Source organism: Oncorhynchus clarkii, chromosome 19 (assembly GCF_045791955.1).
Source record: "Oncorhynchus clarkii lewisi isolate Uvic-CL-2024 chromosome 19, UVic_Ocla_1.0, whole genome shotgun sequence".
In the NCBI taxonomy this organism is placed as follows: domain Eukaryota; kingdom Metazoa; phylum Chordata; class Actinopteri; order Salmoniformes; family Salmonidae; genus Oncorhynchus; species Oncorhynchus clarkii.
The window spans coordinates 39361870-39386602 of record NC_092165.1 but is presented as its reverse complement, the minus strand read 5'-3'; the positions used below and the strand labels follow the sequence as shown (position 1 = coordinate 39386602).

General features: G+C 41.8%; 1 protein-coding gene across 1 annotated transcript; it reads left to right on the top strand.

The window, feature by feature from the left end:
* The first annotated feature begins 362 nt into the window (after positions 1 to 362).
* Positions 363 to 20355, top strand: LOC139375164 (sphingosine-1-phosphate phosphatase 1-like). The gene is made up of 3 exons (XM_071116709.1): positions 363 to 1536; positions 4273 to 4362; positions 15319 to 20355. Exons 1-3 carry the CDS (start codon positions 670 to 672, stop codon positions 15868 to 15870), a joined length of 1509 nt encoding a protein of 502 aa, XP_070972810.1. The 5' UTR covers positions 363 to 669; the 3' UTR covers positions 15871 to 20355.
* Positions 20356 to 24733: the final 4378 nt, after the last annotated feature.

The following is a 24733-nucleotide window of genomic DNA, read 5'->3' as shown; positions in this document are numbered from 1 at the left end:
ATTTAAAGGGACAAGCTAAAACGATTAGATAAAAGTTTGGGTCAATCAATACCCATGATTTGCCCTATTTAAATTGTGAAGCGCGTCCACAGCACCGCGAAATCGCGAATACAAGAGTCCTTGGAATTCACAATCTTAGGGACGTCCCTTAGGGACGGTCCCTACCGCATTGAAGTTTACGTTTTAAATGGTTACTGTATGGGTTATGGTTACGTACGCGTTATGGGTAGGGATTCGTGTTAGGGTTTAGAGTAGGGACATCCAATGGAATCGATAAGCACTAATCTGAATACAAGCACAGTCCCGTTGAAATCGTGAGTACGTCACCCATGCGTGCGCGTTCGCGAGCACTTCATAGATCTATCATTAACCGGATACTACTTGAGATAGCGGAGGTTCCAGGACGACTAGCTACGAGAAAAAGACTCTGTCATCTAAAACGTGTTTGCCGAGCATTGTAAAGTATCACCTGATCTTTTAACCGGCCTTGTTGCTTCCTTCGACAGGAAAACGTGATACACGTGTTTATTTTATGGGAATAAGCTATATGGAATGAGTAATAACTCATGATGCACGAGCTGCTGCTTGAAAGCTTGATATATGGCTAACGTTAGCTAGCTAGGAACGGTTAATTTATAGTAAATACACAGTGCTCTATATTGAATCAACATGGCACACAATATTATAACGCAAATTGGACAACTCTGTAATTATCTCCAAGACCCGATTCATGTAGCACGGTTTCAGCAGATTTGCGGTGTGAGCGGGACTTTTTCAAGGAACCCAGCAGAGACTAAAGAAGTGGAGCGAGCTCGCTTGCACAACAACAGCATTAGCGATCTCCAGGGTGAAAATGAGAAATGTACTGTCAACGGAGGAGAAGGGGAGAAGACCAAGAGTCTCCGGCAGAGAAAAGTCACCTCGCCGGGGAACAGTTTGAAACAGGAAGGAGTAGCCAATGCTTCTCAGAACGGGTCAGTGGTAACTCCTGCGGGGAAAACGGCCGGGCACATCGGGAGCGGTTGCCGCCTCGCAAGATCCAGTGATGTCGGGGTACGGGACCTCAAAGAAAACGGCTCAAGTGGCGTCAACGGGTCCAGGGTGGAATGCACCTCTGCGACACCTGATGAACGGCTTAGTGAGGACCCCGGTCCTAAGACTACTGTCAAGCCGCTGCGCAAAAATTCCCTGACAGGCGATGTGGGCCAGGAGTTTTTAATCGAGAACAAGTTTTTGTACTACCTGTTTACCTTAGGAACTGAGCTGGGCAACGAGCTGTTTTACATCACCTTCTTCCCGTTCATCATATGGAACGTGGATGCTTATGTAAGCCGGCGTCTGATCGCCATCTGGGTTTGGGTCATGTACCTTGGCCAGAGCACTAAGGATGTCATTCGGTCGTCCAGGCCAGCCTCACCGCCCGTGGTCAAGGTGGAGATGTTCTACAACTCTGAGTACAGTATGCCCTCTACACACGCCATGTCAGGCACGGCCATTCCCTTCTCACTGTTACTGCTGACCTATGGCCGTTGGGAGGTAAAGTTGTTCTGTGTTGTTTTCAGTTAGGAGGAAGTATCAATGCACAGTTTGATCAAATTGCTTCCCCACTTGGCAGTGTTTTCATGGAACTGGCAGCTATTGAGGAAAACATCAAGTTTCAACATCAAGTTCCTCTTAGTAACCCCACTGTAAGTGGCGTCATCAACTTGTTACAGTTGTAAGGGTCAAATGTCCTCAAGGCTGCTTCAGCTGACAGTCATGCAAATATGAAGCCCTTGTTCTATGGATTTATTTATTGATGTTACGGTCACTTGTGAAGTGTAATTTTTTGGGGGGACAAAACATTGAACTTCAATCTCCCCCAAGCAGCCTAGCTAGACAACGGGTTAATTATACAATTATATCAGAGAGTTCTACAGTGTCTCAGACATGATTCCTTTCAGTGTGCAGTTGCAGAAGATATTGCATTACTCCCACAGTCAGTGCTCATTTTTATAGTCTTTTGTTAGCCCCTGGCCTTATTACTCATTGTCTCATACCAAATCATCATGAAGCATGAAAGAGCCAAAGGAAAGAAAGGAGTGCTTCATGGCTCCACTGTCATTACCTTGACAGTACACTGCATTCTTCCCCTACGCTGCCTGTAGGCTACATCCCTCCTATACATAACCCGTTTCCTCGTACATTATGCAAATGTTGACATAATAGTCTGTAAGGTCTACATATACACCTGGCCATATGGTCCCTACTCTTATTATTACTCATTAACTTTTAATTTACCAGGTTAGCTGATAGAGAACTCTTACTTACAGCAATGTTGGGAAAAGAGTTGCCGAGTTTGACCTACTCCTTCTGGCAGCCGAGTTCTAAAGAGCTCTGCTGGAGAATCATTTCAGAGGCGACAATGATGCTGTTTGAATCATACCATGAGGGATTGATGTATGTGCACTGCTCACTATATGTTTGCCTGGAGATAAGAGAGGAACCAAGCCTCCTGCAGGTCATCAGATAAGCCATTCACATCTTTTGCCTCAGCACTAGAGTTACGCCACGGGCCCAGCCATTGTGTTGTTTCAGATTTGACTCAAAAAGACAGTCCTCTCAACATGATAGGCCTATCATGCTCTTTCATTAGGCTGTTTTTGTATCGTCCTTACAGTTCTCTCTCTGACTTGCTCTGGCATGCTGTAGTCTTCATGCGGAATGCCTGCCTCTGACTTGCCTGAGCAGTTCAAGTATTTGGGATGTGCTGCAGACCCCCTCCCAACACAGTCTTTCCGGCCCTGCACGAGTAATTAGAGCCAGATGTCTCTCTGTATGAAGACGCTGGCAGTAAGAGGACAGCCAGAGGGAGAGGCAACCAAGGTCCTCTGTGGGACAGATCTAATACATGGAGAAAAACATTCCCTGGCAATAAGCTGCTACAGGCCTGGTCGGGAGGGCAACCATTCAAACCATGTTTACAGATGTGACCTTTTATTTTGGCTGTGTTGATATAACACAGAAAGCTGCTGTAGACTTTGCACTGACAATCCAGTCCCGTCTCTGTCAGCATCTCAACTGAGTAATGTAGGGATCCACCACCACCAAGTGATCACAGAGCTACAAGCCCAGCAGAGATCCTTCTCAATAACAAGCGGCCAGTGAACCACAAGCTGCACACAGCATAGTGCTGTACACACACCACCTCCATAAATGTTTGCATGACTTAGCTACAGTATGACCACACACCAGAGCATAAGAGGTCTGTCAGTGGGCTTCCAAACCAAACGAGCATGTTAACATGGATGTGGCCCTGTGGGGCCCGTCAACAGACAGTTCATGTGTTGACAGGGCTGTTTGGACAGTCTTCCACCACAAGGCTTGTGATTTCACCAACCCCCTGCTCTCTGCTCCCACAGACACACTGACCTCAGGACAGTTTAGGAGGGCAGGCTGTAGGGCAGCAGGCTATGTGTGTGGCCTGGCTTTGTGTCTACTACACACACAAATTAGCTTTTTCTCTCCCTCTTTCGCTCTCTGTTCCCCTAGTGTTTCTCAGTCTCTTGTGTGTAAAGCCTTCAGAGAGGCATTGTTCACTGGATGGACTAATTACTTTTCATTTGACACTGATATCTCCAACCTAATGCGTGTTCAGTTCTGCAGAGGAACCAGTAGTGTGCTGTGAATCCAGTATGATGATGTGTGTGTTGCGGCAAGTTTAGGCTCCACTCTGGTTAATTAAGTCATCTTGATTTCCCCTCAAGGTTTCTGTCCCAGATGAGTGGGAGTAAGGACAACCGGGGGAGGTTACAGGGATTCTGTGCAAACCTCAGCATTCTTCGCCCTTTATCTCTCTCTTTTTATGGACCAAGTGCACTCCATCTGATAAGAAAATAACTCAAGTGGCAGGCTGTGTAGAAAAAATGCATAATCCTCGTGTGACTGAACGATGTGTGTTTAGCCCCCCTTCTTTTGAGTACTATCCCAAAGGTCTGTCAAATCAATTTCAATGAGCATTGCTGAGAAGTGTATATATGCCTATATATCACGTTTCAAACTCATTCCACAGAGGGCTGAGTGAATGGGTTTTTGTTTCTCCCTTGTACTTACTTACTCACTGATTAGTAAGGAACTCCCCTCACTTGGTTGTCTAGGTTTTAATTCAAAGGGAAAAACAAAAACCATGCGTTTGACACCCCTGCTATAGATCAGGGGTTGACGTATTCTATTGAAGTATAATTTCATCTACTCTTTCTCCTTCCTCATCCCTCTCTTACTCTCTCTCTACAGTACCCCTTCATGTTTGGGTTCACTCTGGCAATGTGCTGGTGTGTGCTGGTCTGCATAAGCCGCATCTACATGGGTATGCACTCCATCCTGGTAAGTCTACCTTACTTCACATATTTGTGGTGGTACCTGCCATTTACAGTGCCTTGCGAAAGTATTCGGCCCCCTTGAACTTTGCGACCTTTTGCCACATTTCAGGCTTCAAACATAAAGATAAAAAACTGTATTTTTTTGTGAAGAATCAACAACAAGTGGGACACAATCATGAAGTGGAACGACATTTATTGGATATTTCAAACTTTTTTAACAAATCAAAAACTGAAAAATTGGGCGTGCAAAATTATTCAGCCCCTTTACTTTCAGTGCAGCAAACTCTCTCCAGAAGTTCAGTGAGGATCTCTGAATGATCCAATGTTGACCTAAATTACTAATGATGATAAATACAATCCACCTGTGTGTAATCAAGTCTCCGTATAAATGCACCTGCACTGTGATAGTCTAAGAGGTCCATTAAAAGCGCAGAGAGCATCATGAAGAACAAGGAACACACCAGGCAGGTCCGAGATACTGTTGTGAAGAAGTTTAAAGCCGGATTTGGATACAAAAAGATTTCCCAAGCTTTAAACATCCCAAGGAGCACTGTGCAAGCGATAATATTGAAATGGAAGGAGTATCAGACCACTGCAAATCTACCAAGACCTGGCCGTCCCTCTAAACTTTCAGCTCATACAAGGAGAAGACTGATCAGAGATGCAGCCAAGAGGCCCGTGATCACTCTGGATGAACTGCAGAGATCTACAGCTGAGGTGGGAGACTCTGTCCATAGGACAACAATCAGTCGTATATTGCACAAATCTGGCCTTTATGGAAGAGTGGCAAGAAGAAAGCCATTTCTTAAAGATATCCATAAAAAGTGTCGTTTAAAGTTTGCCACAAGCCACCTGGGAGACACACCAAACATGTGGAAGAAGGTGTTCTGGTCAGATGAAACCAAAATTGAACTTTTTGGCAACAATGCAAAACGTTATGTTTGGCGTAAAAGCAACACAGCTCATCACCCTGAACACACCATCCCCACTGTCAAACATGGTGGTGGCAGCATCATGGTTTGGGCCTGCTTTTCTTCAGCAGGGACAGGGAAGATGGTTAAAATTGATGGAAAGATGGATGGAGCCAAATACAGGACCATTCTGGAAGAAAACCTGATGGAGTCTGCAAAAGACCTGAGACTGGGACGGAGATTTGTCTTCCAACAAGACAATGATCCAAAACATAAAGCAAAATCTACAATGGAATGGTTCAAAAATAAACATATCCAGGTGTTAGAATGGCCAAGTCAAAGTCCAGACCTGAATCCAATCGAGAATCTGTGGAAAGAACTGAAATCTGCTGTTCACAAATGCTCTCCATCCAACCTCACTGAGCTCGAGCTGTTTTGCAAGGAGGAATGGGAAAAAAATGTCAGTCTCTCGATGTGCAAAACTGATAGAGACATACCCCAAGCGACTTACAGCTGTAATCGAAGCAAAAGGTGGCGCTACAAAGTATTAACTTAAGGGGGCTGAATAATTTTGCACGCCCAATTTTTCAGTTTTGGATTTGTTAAAAAAGTTTGAAATATCCAATAAATGTTGTTCCACTTCATGATTGTGTCCCACTTGTTGTTGATTCTTCACAAAAAAATACAGTTTTATATCTTTTATGTTTGAAGCCTGAAATGTGGCAAAAGGTCGCAAAGTTCAAGGGGGCCGAATACATTCGCAAGGCACTGTACACTAATATCAACCAGGCTGTCAACTAGAGGTCGACCGATTTTAATCGGCATGGCCGATTTCAAGTTTTCATAACAATCGGTAATCGGCCTTTTGGATGCCGATTACATTGCAATCCACGAGGAAACTGCGCAGCAGGCTGACCACCTGTTACACGAGTGCAGTGTCGAAAGGACCTTGTGGCTGTAAGTTGCTAGTTAGCATTAAACTTATCTTATTAAAAAACAATCAATCTTCACATAATCACTAGTTAACTACACATGGTTGATGATATTACTAGGTTAACTAGCTTAACCTGCGTTGCATATAATCAATGCGGTGCCTGTTCATTTATCATTGAATCACAGCCTACTTCAACTTCGCCAAACGGGTGATGATTTCACAAAAGGGCATTCGTGAAAAAAAGCACAATCGTTGCACGACTGTACCTAACCACAAACATCAATGCCTTTTTTAAAATCGTTACACAGAAGTATATATTTTTAAACCTACATATTTAGTTAAAATAAATTCATGTTAGCAGGCGATATTAACTAGGGAAATTGTCACTTCTCTTGCGTTCAGTGCAAGCAGTTTGGGCCGCCTGGCTCGTTGCGAACTGTGAACTCATTTGCCAGAATTGTACATCATTTTGACATAACATTTAAGGTTGTGCAATGTAACAGAAATATTTAGACTTAAGGTTGTGACCCGTTCGATAAAATAGGTAACGGTTCCGTATTTCACTGAAAGAATAAACGTTTTGTTTTCAAAATTATAGTTTGACCATATTAATGACCAAAGGCTTGTATTTCTGTGTTTATTATATTATGATTAAGTCTATGGTTTGATATTTGATAGAGCAGTCTGACTGAGCGATGGTAGGCAGCAGCATGCTTGTATACATTCATTCAAACAGCACTTTACTGCGTTTGCCAGCAGCTCTTAGCAATGCTTGAAGCACAGCGTTGTTTATGACTTCAAGCCTATCAACTCCCGAGATTAGACTGGCAATACTAAAGTGCCTATAAGAACATCCAATAGTCAATATTTAATATTTAAATCAAATTTAACATGTTTCATTATTTAATTCAGACAAAATAAATTTTATTTATGTATTGTATTAAGTTACAATAAGTGTTTATTCAGTATTGTTGTAATTGTCATTATTACAAATATCTATATTAAAAATGGTCCGATTTTAATCGGTATCGGCTTTTTTTGGTCCTCCAATAATCGGTATCGGCGTTGAAAAATCAGAATCGGTCGACCTCTACTGTCAACCACTCAGCTAGTTGATTCAGGACTGTTCACTGCTGGCATGTCTTGAAAGCACTTGAATTTGATACCTAACCTATGTGAAACAGTATCTAAACCGTAATGTCACCTTGTCCTGAGCTTTGTCAGGCGCTGGCTCTACTCTAGTGTCTTCTCCCGGACTGCCTGTAGGTTATAGACACCTCAGTAGAGGTCTGTATTGGACAGTTAAAACACTGCAAAAAATGATGATTTCTTTGGGAAGGGAGAGCATAGTAATTCTGCAGTAGATCAAATGATTATAGGCATTTTAGGGAAGAGAGGGCTTATCAGATACAAAGCTGGTGGTCTGGTAAGCCGGAAGAGGGGTTCTGACCCCCACATGGCAGGCAACATGTTGGTCTATGGAGGTGGTCTCTCTATACCACATACCCACAAAGGCTGGTGCTGGTGGCCCTCAACTACTTCCAGCTAGAAGTTGGGACAACATGAGAGAGGTTGTTGTTGGTAATTTAACAAATTCTAGGTTACTCCTCTATGATCATAGGGACTATCACCAAGCTCCCATAACAGGAACCAGTGGATAAATAACTAGTCCCAGCACCAGAAAGATACTAAAATAAATGCATTGGATTGAAACAGTGGCTTACTATGGGATGCATTCAGGCACAGTTTATAAACACTACTCCACTCTGTGTCGTCTACCACACAACTCCATGGGCATCCTGGCAGACTTGTTTTGTCTGTCTGCCACTGGGCTTTAGGGAAATGAGAACATTACAGATTTATATTTGCCTTTGTGTAGTGCCTTAAGGTCTACAGTGCAGACCCAGCTGTCCTATAAGCAGCAATGCTGTCATCAAGGTATGAGTCCTGAATCCTGAAACTTTCTTTGAAGAAGAAAGTAAAGGCCATTTTTAGTATTTTCTCCAACCTTTTTATCCCAAAATGTTTTTTTCTCTTATGTAATAGAACACACAGCTCAGATGTGGCAGGCAGGCAGTAGGCCCATCTGGAGAGTGAGACTAGTAGCGATGAGGCATGCTGTCTGTCCTAATATGGACCTGCCTGTTGGCCTCCATTTCTACATCTAAGCACCAGAGAGACAGAACTGTGCATGTTTGACTCACTGGCTGTTTGAGTGTGACAGTGTCTGTGTTTTTCAGAACGTGTGCGTTTGTTTCCACAGCTCCAATTAAGTCCCAAGGGGTGATGTTGTTGTCGCTTACTGGTATGATGTCATTGACCTGGTTGGCTGCAATGTTGCGTTTGACTGCCGGTCGCACGGGCAACTGTTGCTTTGGTGATGCCTGTATCATGTCTCAGGGAGTTGACTGATGCAGTGCAGTCAACTAGGCACAGGCAAGGGAGTTAGTAGTTACCCAGCCCCAGGCAGTAACCCTGTGTAGCCTTTCTCCTCCTTCTCTATAGCTTCACTGACCCCCTCATGTACACTGTTGATCTGTGTCTCTCTGTACAGGACATGGGGGGGCTTGTTTCCAGCTCATATAAGCCTTTAATGGCAGAGCTAACGCTGTTAATGGGGCTAAATGTTGTCTGGGGGACATTATATCAGAAACTGTTTTCTGGGGTCTGCTGGAGTGTAGAACATCCATTTGGGGTCTCTGATCACTGCCAGGCTTCACTGCTTAATGTGTTCTGTATCAACTTAAAATATTTTCTTGCTCAATGAATACGCTTCCCCCTCTTTTCCTACAGTGGAATGGTTTGAAATGTAGCTAAAGGAATTACCGTAGATATGCCAGCACTATCTTCTCCACCATCTGAGAGGCTAACAAAGGTTGGTCCTCCAGGCCTGTCTCTCATTAAGCTGGGAATATACGGTCATTGGAACTAATGAGGCTTGATAACTGATCCTATTAAGTCATTTAGGATCTAAGAGGTAATACAAGAGACCAAGAGTTGTCTATTCTCTATCCTCCTCCCCAGGCTTTCTGTAATGGTAGGCAATGTAGGACCTATGTCATAAATGATTCTGTGGGTTGTATGCCACAGTTCATGGTATTTCTCTCTATAGGCTTTATGAGTGCTGGTTTGGCTGGGGTTAGAGAGAGCACTGAGTAGCACTAGATTAATGCTAGTGTAGTGTCAGCACAAGCTACATTTTCAGGGTGTCTGAGTTTAGCCTAGTTGGACCAATGGAGACAACGGTTGGGACAGACTAGTGATAGCATTCACAATGAGAGACTAATTCTTAATGATTAAAAGACAGAAGGTGATAACATTACAAGGGCATTGATAAGGATATAAACTAGTGACCCAATCTACGGAATATTTCCTGCTACTTTTCTTTTTGTTGACTTCACAGTTAACAGTCAAACTTTGGACCAGAGACCATTTTCTCCTAGCCTGGTACTGAGGCATGCCTGGTAAAGCCTTCATTGACATTGACATTGAAGGATATTGTGATTTTATTTTTTAAGTCCCTGCATTTGAAATTAAATATTGAACTTATATGGACAAGTATTGATACTTATTATGGGTACATAGGTTACTGTGAGAGGCTGTAACAGGTTTTCAGTTTGCCGGGCCAAAAAACGAACAAAAGAAAAGCAGAGAAATAAAACTGTTGCCGGCCAAAATGACCTGGAGAAAAAAAATCCCATTCCAAAATAATGCTTTTTATTCATTAATGGGAATCAATTTCACCGTCATGTTTATCGGACTATAGGTTAATTTGCAATTTGTGGAATTAAATTGGTCTGTGTGTATTTTCGTTAGTCATCCTGTTTCTTATTTATCCAACACAACTATCACACATACAGAGACTATTTTGAGCTGGAATTCTCCTGCATCTCCTCAACTGGTTGCTGCTGGAGTAAAACATGTGCTTTTATAAGACCATTAATTGCACAACACTTCTAAATGTAATAGTGTGTTAAAAACAGTTGGTGCACAATTAAAAAGAGCTATTTTTTCCCCTTCTCAACTTTAACTTCTCAACTGTAATTGAAGTCTCCCATTCAAGTGTAGGCAACAGGCTATTAGCACATCACCCACTCCTTTACAATGTAGGCTGGAGGCAGTATACATTTTTAGGCTCCTTAATGGTTTGAAACCTGAATGTTCTATTTCATGTTAGGAGGCATGTCTTACCTCACTTCAAAGTAACCTATAGGCAAAATCCGACAATGAAAGACTTCATAGGCGGCACTTGAGTTTAAAGTTTGGGGAAACAAACCATGTATCCTACCTATTAGTATGTTCTGCATGCCAGTTATGATTTTCATATGCGCATTTTCGTGGAACAATTTAACTTCATTAATAACGCTTTCGTTTCTCAAAATCATTGTCAACTGGTTACTCTAAAAATCTGAATGAAAATGATAATAACCTAAAAGTAAACTAATGAGAGATCACCAGTATCTGCCATATGGACACATTGATACACGGTAATTAATGATTGGCGGCTGAAGAAATGAGCACATGGAACTCATAGGCCACAGGCCAATGCAGCAGTAGGCCTATAGCTTCCATTGCTCTTTCACACCGAGGATTGGTGATTATGGAAGAGTAGATTGTTGGAAAGATTTTTCAAAAAGCTTATTAAGATGCATTAGATGTTAAGATGCATTACCATTATCTAAATGTGATTTATAATTCTGGGCACTGTGGGTGGACCCTACTGGGTTTTGCAGCCAATGCATATGGGTCTGGTAAATTTCTCAAATGGCGGTAAATTAAAATCTTCCCATTCATGTTGTCCAGCGCCACATTTTCCTAACAGAAACCCTGTCAGTAGTGGAAATAGAAGCTTGTCTGAAAGTGCTTCTTAGAGCTATTTTACTGTGTGCCTCTGGCCTATCTCGCCTCTGGAGCTCTGAAAGTCCCTTTGATTGTAACATGTGGCCTTGCAGTGATTTTACCACGAGGTCACACAGAGGCTGCCAAGTGCCAACACGTGAATGTGGAATGACTTTGACATGGCTGTGGTAGACACGTGTAGGCCAGGGTGGGTTAATGACTGACAGCATGAAGAGCGGGGTAGAGGTAGGATGATCTATGCCCACTGGGCACAGACGACATTTCAACTATTTCAACATTTCAACTACTATCTATTTTTGATTTCATTTTGGTTGAGTTGTCAGCTAAATGTGAAATCAACAACAAAAATGTCGCCATGTCATTGGATTTAGGTTGGAAGTGGTGTGAAAAGACGAAAAATCCTTACGTTGATGACTTTTTACAAATCCAATCAGTTTTCCACGTTGAGTCAATATCATCACATACAAATCTTTTGTAGAAATTACGTGGAAACAATGTTGATTCAACCAGTTTTTGCCCAGTGGGTGGAGTGTAAATAGTTAACTGTCCTGAGCCCTGTACTATGAATCGGGTACTGTATGAGGAGTTAGTGAGGTAGCTTTGGTCCCCAGCTAACACATTTGGTTCCTTGGAAGTTGTGGGAACGTACGTTTTTGATTTCCAATTGGTTCTGGGAACTTAACCGGTAAAACTGAAAGTTGTTTAAACGTTCTGAGAATGGAACTTTTATTTTTAGGTTGTAGGGAGGTTCTGAGAATGTTTTACTCTGGTTCCTGAAGTTTTCCTGGGAGGTTTTATTAATGCTCTAAAAACAGAAATTGTTATTTTGAGGTTTTTTTAATAACTTCCTTAACTTTTTTGTTTGTTTATTTATTTATTTGTATTTTTTTTTATTTGACCCCTTTTTCTCCCCAAATTCGTGGTATCCAATTGTTTTAGTAGCTACAATCTTGTCTCATCGCCACAACTCCCGTACAGGCTCGGGAGAGACCTCCGATACACAACCCAACCAGGCCGCACTGCTTCTTAACAGCCAGCCGCGCAGCCAGCCGAACCAATGTGTCGGAGGAAACACCGTGCACCTGGCAACCTTGATTAGCACGCACTGCTCCCGGCCCGCCACAGGAGTCGCTGGTGCGCGATGAGACAAGTATATCCCTACCGGCCAAACCCTCCCTAACCCGGACGATGCTAGGCCAATTGTGCGTCGCCCCACGGACCTCCCGGTCGCAGCCGGTTACGACAGAGCCTGGGCGCAAACCCAGGGTCTCTGGTGGCACAGCTGGCGCTGCAGTACAGCGCCCTTAACCACTGCGCCACCTGGGAGGCCAACTTCCTTAACTTTCAATATTTTGTTATTGTGACACGGCATCAGTGAGATTCAAACCTATAGTCTTCTGTTCTCTATCTCTGAAATTAGTCCACTGTGCCACCAGGATGGTGATTGCACCACCAAGATGGAGATAGCATGCATGTTTTTTTACACATACAAACTGTTCATTTTAGTATATTCAAACAGACCACATTTCAAAGGAAAGCCCTCATTAAGATCAGGTGAGGTCATTTACTGGGCATGGCCAAAACACCTGAACACACTTAACAAAATGGAGGAGAGAGGATTTTGTTGATGCTGAGAACGGAATGTATGTTTTTAAATGACATTCTTAAAAAGTTCTCTGAACATTTAGTAAAGTTTTCTTGTGGAACGTTTTCTTAATGTTCTCAGAACAATTTGAGAACATGACTAAATAAAACCATGAGGAACCTGCAGGAAACGTTATGCGGAAGTACTGAAATTCCCACAGAAGAACATTGTTTCTGTACTGTTTGAGAACATTCCCAATGGCAAACCAGTTCCTAGAACATTACCAACATTGAAATTAATTTGAACTTTTAGGGTACGTTCTGTTAAAGTAATGAAATGCCCAGAATCTCATTTTCTTAAATGTGCTGAGAATGTTCCAAAGCCAAAAAATTATCCTGCACTGTTGTATGCAAAATAACCATAGGACAACCACACTCTCACCAAGCTCTAAGAAACTGTCTGGGTCAACTGAGTTCAATTTGGGATTACTGGTCATACGAAAATTACTCACCTTTCAGCCAGGTAAATTTCTATGGCAACGAATCCTTCAGAACTTACCTGCTCTGCGGCAGGCTAACTCACTGCTAACTCTACTTACACTGAATGAAATAACTGAGCAAATGAAATCAGATTCCCCTCCCTCTTGCACAGATTGCGTTATCCCCTTCATTTCTGGAAGACGATTAAATCAGACGGAAGCGTACGCAAGACATCCCACTCTTTTTTTTTTCTGGTTCAAATACAGTCAATGAAGTACGTAGACCAGACCCAGCTGCTAATGCTTTTGTGTCTATGGGAGAGCCACCCCATTAAGCAGACCAAAACTGACCTATTTTTTTCCAATAGTAAACTGCTTGAGTGTGACATCTTAATTTATCCACCATCTTTGATACATTTTTGTGTGTGTGTGTTAGTTATTTTAATATTACTATTTCTACCACATTACACCTTCAGTAATGACAGGATACAATCGAAAGTTCACTCACAGTAAAACCTTTGTATGACTTTATAAAATAATTGTACCGATAGGAGTGGGGGGGAAAGGTGGTTGTGCATTGATAAGCACACCAAAGACGGCATTAACGATACGTAATAAATGAATGACGGCACTTCTAATAGCCTATTTCATATCATAGCCTGCTGAATTTGCAAGATAACTTTTGTTTCATGTTGATTTCTGAAAAAATGAAACTGTGACACTAACTTGACCATGGATTGATGGTTATGCATTGTTTCTATTAATAGCTTGGCCATGTGCGACATGCACGAGCAGGAACAAGCCAGCTTGAGTTGGCAGCAACTGCATGATCAATATCCACCTTCGTAGTATGGATGAAGCCTGAGTTGGAATGTGAAGCAAACTGAAGCTGGCTAACTTTATAGAAGTCTGAGTAGATCTAGCTTCTATCGTAGTTTAAGCCTCTGGTTACTGAACCGTAGCTAGATAAGAGGTGTTTCCCCATGGTTCAAGTGAAAAATCAAACGTAGATTATAGCACTGTCTCACATATATGTAGTTGGACCCCGCTGATACGTTCCCCATACTTTCCCAGGAAAATAATCACTGTAGAGAATGAGCTTTAAGGTTTATAGGACATGAGTCACATTAGGCTGTTTGTGTGCATAGTCTTTGTTCGGTGGCCTCCATGGAATCGCACACTAAATGATAAAGTGATCTGGAACGTCAACTTCACTAAAACACACACATGAGCATTCTGTTATTCTGTTAAACAGAATAGCCTGCTTCATGACCCCTGGACTGATTGTTTTCAGATTGGTGGGTTGTTCTCCCTAGCCAGTCTTTTTTCTGCACAACATGTCACACCACCACTTTATGGTCCCATCCACCCCCCTTCAATTAAAATAAAAGTTTTTTATAGATATTTTGTTACATATACATTATTCAAAGACTTCACATATATGGTACTTTTATACACACATGGTAGGAATACAGTTTGATATACACATTCAGTGTAATGGGATCTTGGGATCTTTAGTGCCCACAGAGTTGGGACACCCGTTTAAGGTCCCACCTGCTTCAATTTTATTGAGGATTGTTAATTAGTACTTCAACATTATTAAAATGAAATTAATGTTGTAAAAGTGTATCATATAAAGTGAAGGTCAAGAATATGATATTACTATTAGAATGAAACACTAGTAGGGAAACTAAGAAGGTTGCTCTGTCAAATAGAATTACTCTGTGCTTGGAATGGAAGCTAGCTAGCTCATTTTAGATAATAGAGAAATTTAGCTACTAGAAAGGACAATTTACCCTTTTGCGAAAACGTTTGTAATTTCTTAATGTTATACATTTTAATGACGTTTGCAATTCTTGTTCCTGTATGTATTTATATTGTTATTTTGTCCTCAAACCTGTACTCGAGATATGCCATTTAGAAAATGAGGCATTTCCCACAAACCGGCATCATCACACTCCCTCAACTGATTGGTCGGATAGGCAGACCTTCTGACTTTGTTGCTGTGACAACCCCATGTCTTCCTCTATTGTGTCATTTTCAAATAAAAAAAACTCAGGTTAAGCAAGACTTGAAAATCTGTCATACATTACTCACATGATTAAAGCATTGTTAAGGTTATATGCATTTATTAAGGAGTGCTGTCTGTATAGTGTATACTTTGCTAAGTTGTTCATGTTGTTTTTTTCTAGGATGTCATTGCTGGCTTCCTGTACAGCCTCCTGATCCTGGTGGTATTCCGGCCAGCACTGGACCTGATTGACAACTTTAACCTGACATACCGCTACGCCCCCCTCATCATCATCTCCCTGCACCTGGGCATGGGCCTCTTCTCCTTCACCCTGGACACCTGGAGCACCTCACGGGGCGATACCGCTCAAATCCTGGGCACTGGTGCTGGCGTGGCCCTAGCCTCCCACCTTAACCACTACCTTGGCCTGATGCCCGACCCCCCGCTGGACCAGCTGCCCCTATCCCCCCCGGCTCTCAGTGCCGCCCTGCTGGCCGTAGCCATGCTGAGGATGTGCCTGGGCGTCCTGGTGCTGCTGACCATCAGGGCCCTCATGAAGGCCATCACCATCCCTCTGGCCTGCCGTATCTCTGGCATCCCCAGTGGAGACGTAAGAAAGGCCCGGCAGCACATGGAGGTGGAGCTGCCCTACAGGTACATTGTGTACAGCATGGTGGGCTTCAGCACCCTCTTCCTGGTGCCCCAGCTCTTCACCTACCTGCAGCTGTCCTGATGAGAGAGCCCTGTGGATCACCCAGTCCCCTGTCCTCACCCCTGCTCATCTAAAACCAAGCCCATAGGAACATGGGAAATTCACACCTTACATATCCTGTACATCCACCTCCTATACCACTAACCTTTGTCCCTGCCAGTTCTAATGACAGAAACCTCTTATCGGGGAACTCCTATAGACAGATTTGACACGATGTCAGCACTGATTACTAAATCCTATTCGCTTTATCTTACTTCAATTTTTTTTTTGTCAATCAGAATTTGACCTCTGTTTTATCTTAATTTCCCATTTTATGGTCTCAATTTGAAAGGAAACGCACTAATGATTTTGGGCATCAGAGCAAGTTATGGATCAACTAGACTAATAATTCTCTCTCTATTATTAGTCACCCCTTCCCCAACTGTATATACATAGTCTATCCTGAGTATTTATTTAAAGTACTTTCCCTGCTTTTATGTACTTGGGAGAAAATGAGGATTCAATTCTAATCTGATAATTTCAGTCTGCGTCCTGGTTGTGTCCTCTTATCTATTTTTCTAAAGGGCTCTTTTTATCTATTATTATTGAAGATGATCTGATGAGGTTTGAATAAATAGATTTTTACTCTGTACTGATGAGAGAAAAGCCATGACTGGGGCTAGGCACATGATGCAGTGGTGTCACTGTGGGATATATAGAGGACAGGACATTAGCCCTATAAGTCAGAGGGTTAAAAGTGGGATTGTTTTGAGCGTCAGGAGGACTTGGCTCAGACACACAGTGAGGAACTTCCTGTTTTATAGGACGGGATGCACCTGACTGCACAGAATCACTTCCTGCGGGTCTCGTGTTTGGAGGGGCCAAGGGAGGATTAGAGGAGATAACACCAACCCCAAGGGTAAATAAGTATAGGAGCTAAGTTCTGCTTAAATGCAGGTCTTTCGTTCAGAAACATTACTTGCATTCACAGAGGGATTTCACATGGAAAGCCCCTCAACAGTAACTAAGCTAGACAGTATCTTCCAGTTGTACTTTAATGAACACTGGCAACTCTTTTCTCTCACTGTATGTTTCATCCCCTTGTTTCTTTGACTAGCACAATGAAGATTCTCTCTTTGTCATGTCCCCCCAACCGTACTCCCTCTCTACCTTCCTTTGCATCCTTCTTTTGTTCCAAGTCCATAGTGACTGGACTAGATCCACAGGCACTGAAGAGTGTAAAGTTACTCTTATCTCAGTGTTCTTACTATATCTCTTTCCAGAAGTGACCAAGACGTTCACTGCTTTAATGAGGTACATAATATAGTATAGGTATACTATCATAGTATTGTTAATTTGTCCGGCTAATTGATTTGTTTTTGATTGTTTTTAACAAAAGAATAGTGCTGACCGGAAGAATGCCAGCAGTTTCCCACTAGCAGAGAAAAGACTGAAAGGACTGGAGCCCGTTGCTGTGCTGATCACACTGATATAGATATACTGTAGATACATCTATTATTGGAAAAACAATATTGTTCCTGGACCAACTGTCATAACAGAACTGTATCTTGGCCCACAGGGGCAGAGGCTTGATAAGAAAGCTATACTGTACATCCTAGTGTGGTTATGGAATACATATGATATATGTCTATAGTACTGTCCTAATAGAAACCCAGCTAGCACATTTTGTTCCTTGTAAGTGGTGGGAACGTATGTTTTTGGGAACGAAGCTATGTGTTTCCTGACTGTTAAAACGGAAGTAAAAAAAAAAAAAAACATTCTGAGAACAGAAGTGAAAGTTTTGCCTGTTCTGGGAACTTTTATTTTTAGGTTGCATGGAGGTTCTGAAAACATTTTACTCTGGTTCCTTAAGTTTTCCCGGGAGGTTTTATTAACGCTCTGAGAACAGAAATTATATGCTATTGAGTTTTTTTAATAACTTCCTTAACAATGCTAGCTTGTAGTGGGTTTTTTTAAACTCCAAGCATGGATAGGACACATGGAAAGGAATATCCTGAAGCATTAATCATGCAAAATAACTTTTTATTTTGACCACATTAGTGAGATTCAAACCTATAAAATTCTGATCTCTATCCATGGACTTAGTCCACTGCGCCACCAGGATGGAGCTAGAATGCCTTTTTATTTTGTATATAAAGCTATTCATTTTAGTCTATTCAAACAGACCCCATTTCAAAGGAAATAAGCATTAAGATCAGGTGTGGCCAATTAGTGGGTGCGACCAACACACCTGAACAAACTTAACAAGGTGGAGGATAGAGACAGTTTTGTTGATGCTGAAAACGGAATGTATGTTTTTTTAATAACATTCAGAGAACGTTCTTTCTTGTGGTTTTTATGTGAAGTTTTCTTAACGTTCTCGGAACAATTTGAGAACGTGACTTTAAATAGAACCATGAGGAAACTTGTAGAAAAGGTAATGCTGAAATTCCCACTGAAGAACGTTGTTTCTTAATGTTCTCTGAACTATTTCAGAACATTCCCAATGTCAAACCAGTTAGGGAACATTTCTAGAACATTATAAACATTCAAATTAAATGTAACCATGTTTGAACTCTTAGGAAACGTTCTGTTAAAGTAATGAAATACCAAGATAATGACTTTTTTTGTCAACTTATTTAAATGTGATGTGAATGTTCCTAAGCCAAGCAACTATGAAGCACCATTCTCAGAAAGTTGTGGGAAGGTTGTATGCAAAATAACCATAGGACAACCATGCTCTCACCAAACTCTAAGAAACGTATGGGTTCTCAGAATTTTATGAGCTAGCTGGGAATGCACTGTTTCCACAATGCACTGTTGTTGTTGCCCTGTCCATTTGCTGGTCTGTCTGTCTTTTACTGGCCACTGTTGACCGGAAGCGCTCAGGAGACAGCTGTGTTGTGGCCTTGTCTTACGTGTGAGAGTTTGTGTTTTATTTGTGCTTGTCTCCTTCCATTTCAGTGAGAAGGAAGGTCATTTTTGTGGTTATTGTGAACAGACAGTACAGGGCTCTGATATGATAATAAACTTGGACTAAAATAGAGCACATCATTCTGATCCTCTAATAAACAGTGTGGTTGGACCTAGACAGTCAGTTAATTTAGCACTACCATTTTATCTTGGCCAGGAAGCCTCCCTGCAGATTGAGGAACGATAAGTTCATTAGATCGATGCAGATAACTCAAGTTTCAAGTGTTATTAGTTGTATGTGCGGGATACGCATGGTATTCGTTGTCTAACAAAATGCTTACTTGCATGTATGTTCCTTCTCGACAATGCAATAACAATAAGAAAAGATAACTTTATGTTCGTAATCTTAACAGCAGTAGAGTATGTATATTTTTTTAGCATAAGTATCCTATAGGAAGGCATCATTTATAGTCCAATATTTACGTGTGTATTGGGGGGGGCATCTTCCTGATGCTGATTACAGTAGTTATTTCTATACTGAAAGCCTCCGAATTCTGAAGTGAATCTTAATAATCAGAAACTATTTTAAATAAATGTAAGAAATTATATGGTTAATTGTTGGGTTGTGTTATCTATGTCTTATTTCAAAGCATTTAGTTTCAACATAAAGATGTGACGTTTTCCAAGATATTCCTAATGACTTTCCATTCAAATGGTGATGTGATCACCGTTTCATTTAAACTTTTCTACCAAATGAAAAGGGTTCAGTAATGTAGCTGTACTGTGGCTTAAGTAGAACTCTGTTCCTACTACCCTAGTGCCTTTACTGTGTTTCAGGAAGGAGTTGTAACCTTTCATGTTTTTTTGTAGCCATTGAATTGGAAAGTGGTGAGAGACATGTAAAAGTGTTGTTGGGTTCAACCTATTTCAATTCCATTTTAATTATATTAAAAACTGTGCGTTTGCCTTTGCACTTGTAACTGCAGATTTAGGTTGATTGTCATTAATACTTTAGTACTTTGTTCAAACGGCAGATGTTTGAAACAGTTATCCATGTTTTTCACTGTTACTTGTTTCCCTTTTGCTTCTCATTTTAATTTGAAGCATTTGGTCCTTAGTTCTTAATGTGTCAAACTGCATTCTATGAGATATTTGCATGAACAAATCTTACAGATGCGGTGTTTGTGATGATTTTTGACATGGCTACAACCAATGTCCATGTCAAATTGCTTGTTTTACAGAATCATCTTTTTATAGACCAAATAAATATTTATATTGAACTGTATTTAATATTAGAAATGTTTGTGAAACTGAGATTTCTTTGTATGTGTCCACCTGAAAATCTCTTGATTCAGTTATTTGTTTGATCAAATGTTATTTGAAATGACCATTTTTATGCAGTTTTGACATGGTAGGTAAATTCTTTACAACCTAAAAAAAATGTATGTCCATTTTAATGGTTGGGTTCAATCTATGATGAGGATGTTCATTCTATGAGGCTCTGATCTGTATGAGTGAATTAATCAAAATAATCTAGTGAGCTAATTAAAACAATCAAATTGACCTTCCAGTCCATTTTTAACAATTTCAATAAAGAGATGTAATTTTTGGTCACTTAGTGTCTATGTGGTTTCACTTTGAAATGGCTCTAGTTTTTACCATGTTGAAGGGACTTTCTTTTGTGTCCTTTCTCTGCATTACCTCAGCCCTGTTGGTTCTGTAGATTATGTAGACGTGGTGAGGTGTGTTTTTCTAAGCACTGAAGACATTCAGCAAAGTTTCCAATCTGTGCTGCCAAGGTTGTCAGGAACAGTGAAAACATGCAACCACTGGCCCAAGATAAAATATATTTTCCTCTGCAGTGAGGCATGTTGATGCAAGCGAAGCATGTGGGACTTGGTCAACCTTGCTGAATGTTTTGGAACACTTGCTGTACCTTGCCTGCAGTGCTTACACACTCAAACTGCACTAGCAGCCAGCTAGGCCACCTGCTACTAGCCAGCCTCACAGCAGTCCACAGTTCACCAGCAGTATGCAATCACGCAACCAAGGGAGGGAGGGCAGGGGTCACAAAACAGATTGACAGTAGGATAGCACCTAGGTTATATCATTTGTCCCCCACATTGGGAAACACTCATCTGATATCCAGAACTGCACATTACTTAGACTTGTAGTGAGGGGAGGATGGCTCATAATGAATGGAATGGTATCAAACACATGGACAATCAGGTGTTTAATGTGTTTGAGACCAATCCATTAATTCTCTTCCAACCATTACTATAAAGTGACACCAGCCACCACTGACAAACAGAGGTGGTCTCTGTTTGTATTTCACCAGGCAGCTCGAGGAATGACACAATGGCCTTTTTTCTTATTTGGTTTGCTCAACTGCTACATGCTCTCCTGCCTCTCTCACCTATCGAAACTCTTCCGCAAAGGACTCTGGTAGGATACACCTGACTATCCTCAATGAAAGGTGGCTATCGAGAAGGGGATTCCACTCTTCTGTTTGCCTACTCACAAATGGACACTCCTCGACCGCTTATCTGTTTCCGAGTCACAGAGGAGAGAGGACGAAGGATGTACATTTGCCTAAAAAAGGAAAAAGACAATAACAGCCATGTCACTATCCACAGCCTCCTCTTTCTACGATCTGGGCATCCCATACAATAATGTTGTCTTTCTGTCTCTGTGGGAGAGATGAGGGCTCTCAAAGAACAACCATGCAGATAAAAGGCTCTCATTTTCTCTCCCACACACAAACATTAACTTACTCACCAAAGGACTTTTGGTCCAACAACACAATTGTGTTGTGTGCGTGTGTGTTTATGTGTGCCTGTATGACTCACTGTATGACTCTCACACTTGCTTGTCCCTTAAAGATTCGTAGGGCACTCCACCCATGTGGCAGCTCTTAATTCATTCAGCCATCAATTTTTCCTGTCTAGATTTTTGTAACATTTTATTGGTACATTTGTTGGAGGGGGGGGGGGTCTGTGAACAGTTTAAAAGTATTGTTAAATGTATATAAACGTGTACAAAGAAGATGTATAGCAGACATAGTAATCATTGTATTCGTTGGTTGAGTTTATTGCATCAAAACTGGTAAACAGCCGAGGCAACCAGATTGCAGGGGTCTACTCCCACCTGGTGGCCAAGTCCATGAAGATCACACCTAAGCCTGTCACTAGATCGCCACACCAGAAATGTCAGTGGGAGAAGATGGAGCGAGATGGATTTTGGCTGACATTCTGCAAATATTCTCATTGATAAAACATTTGATCTCCATACAGTTTTCTGTTTCCGAAACTAGAATCTGTAACAAACCGAATGGACTGCGTTTTGTAGACTTTACCTTTCGCCAAAATGGTAAAAAACGACATTGTTTAGATGGAGTGCCAGAGCGAATTTAGTTATTGCACACGCGCACTTCACACAGTAGGCGTTCCCTAACATATTTTTATAACTAACCCAAGATGGAAACGACAGGCTCTGGTCTAATGGTAGCAAATTAATCATAATGTGCAGACCAAATAACGAGAAGGGCAGAGCCAAGCACGAGCTAGTGAGATCCTATTTGCGTGTTCTAGCATTTATTTGCATATTTTCGCTACTCTGTGAGGTGCGCGTGTGTAATAACAAAATGTACCCTTGCGCTCCTAAACAACACCATAATTTGAAACTTGGCAAAGGGTAAAGTCTACAAAACGCCGCCCACCTCTGTTGGTTACAGATTCTAGTTTTATAAACAGAAAGCTGTATGGAGATCAATCGATGAGACAATTTGCAGAATGTCTGATAAAATCTCACACCGTCGTCTCCCACTGCCAGCCGCTGGGGTTCCCCTCCTCTCAGGGACTGAAAAAGCCAACCGAATGCTTCACATTTATACATCCGGTGAAATATCTGTGGCGACACCGTGTCACAATGTGCTCATGAAAATCAGAACCAGCCGATTTCGCCGGGTATGTGTCCTGTGACGTCCACAAGAGTGCAGATGTTACAGAAATTATTTTCCGGTGTTTGTATTTGTGGTTCATACTGGGCATTGAATTAAAATGTTACTCCAGAATGGGGCAGCGGTCTATGGCAGTGCTAGAGGAGTAAATACAGATCCTGGTTTGATCAAACAGGCCGTCATCGGGAGTCCCATAGGGCAGCGCACAATTGGCCCAGCGTTGTCCAGGTTAGGGGAGGGCTTGGCCGGGGTAGGTCGTCATTGTAAATAAGAATTTGTTCTTAACAGACTTTCTTAGTTAAATAATGGTTAAATAAAATGTAAGAACTTATTTTGGTCTTTCAAGAAGTGAACCACAGAATTTGTACTGTCTGAGTGAACCCTTCAACAACTTTCCACTTGCAAGCTAGCTAACGTTAACATTGGGTTACGGATGTAAACATGGTTCTCTGAGTATAGTAACGGTTCCCCAAATTACCTATGGGAACTCCTTCCCCTTCATGTGATGTGATCGAGATGCTTAATATCAAAGATGTTTACAGTCACGTCACACTCTTACTGTTCCCACATGACCTGTCACTATGAAAGGCGGTGTGGCGTGACAAACTGGCTATTACTTTACTTGAACCCCACGAAGGCGGAGGAGCGACATGAAAGCTTGGGGACCCGTTACTCTACTCTGAGAACCACGGTTACATCCGTAACCCAACGTTCTCTTTAGTTTTCATAACGGGTTGACAAAATATGTATGTGAGAGTCTGTACCAAAGAAGTCATCCCAACAACAGAGCGGGAAAACTCATCATTTAAAGGGGAATTTCATCCTGGGGGAATCTTGGCATGTGTTCATCATATCTGAGGTATTTGCAGAAAAGTGAGATGTGATTACCCAGGAGGAATGCAGGTCAAAGCTTTGAGCGCTGAATGACACACCATATGACAGCTTCCAGTGTATTGATGGGGGGGTAGTGGCATTTCACGAAGGTTCTGTGTTAATACTGATCGCACTACACGTTTTTGTGGGTGTAGATGTGATTGTCCTTGTTCGATAGAGCCATTTGACGTCTTTCAGCGATGTTCCTATTGCCGGATTAATTGCTAAATGTACAAGGAAACACCATTTTTCCAGTCTCTGAAAGACTACAACTTGTGTTGGGCTTTCCTTCCTGCTCTAGCATCCGTCCCTCCCCCAAGTCAGACTTTTTTGAAAAGGAGGTGGACACTAACAACAATCCTTTGGGCAAAACTGAAAGAACTGACCAGACGCGATGGCTTCAAGTGATTCCTCTTATCAACACAAATTCAACGATGGAGCATCTATTAGCTACATGGTGACATTCAACCATACATGTTTCAACCAGAACATAGTGAAGAGGATTTGAAACAAAGAGTTGGATTTAGTTCATGTTAGAAGCTCAGCTACAGCTGATGCCAGCACCAAGAGAGCAGATGACAAATACTGTGCCTAGCTAAGTAAGTTATAGAACATGATGATGCCGGTGGGTAGGGCTGCCGTCTTATCGTCCCTCAACCAATAATGCTATTTTGTTAGTTTATTCGCGTTGTTCGTAACTTGTTTTGTTCATAATGTTGCTGCTACTGTCTCCTATGACCGAAAAGAGCTTCTAAACCGCAGAATTGGGATTGCTCACCTCAAACTGGATGAAGAGTTTTTCTTCAATGAGTCGGACTCGAGGGATATACTGTTGACACCTGATCAGGCCCCGATCCCCATGATTCGCTGGAGAAGGAAACTGAGATTCCGAGGAAAAGGATCAGGGTGCCTTGTGAGGACCAGGCAATGAGTGGCTAATCTACCTTTGCCCTCCGTTCTGCTATCTAACGTTAAATCGCTAGAAAATAAATGGGAAGAACTGAAAGCACGTATATCCTACCAACGGGACATTAAAAACTGTAATATTTTATGCTTCATCGAGTCGTAGATGAACGACGATATTAAGAACATATAGCTGGTGTGTTATATACTCTATCGGCAAGACAGAACAGCAGCCTCTGGTAAGACATGGGGGGCAAA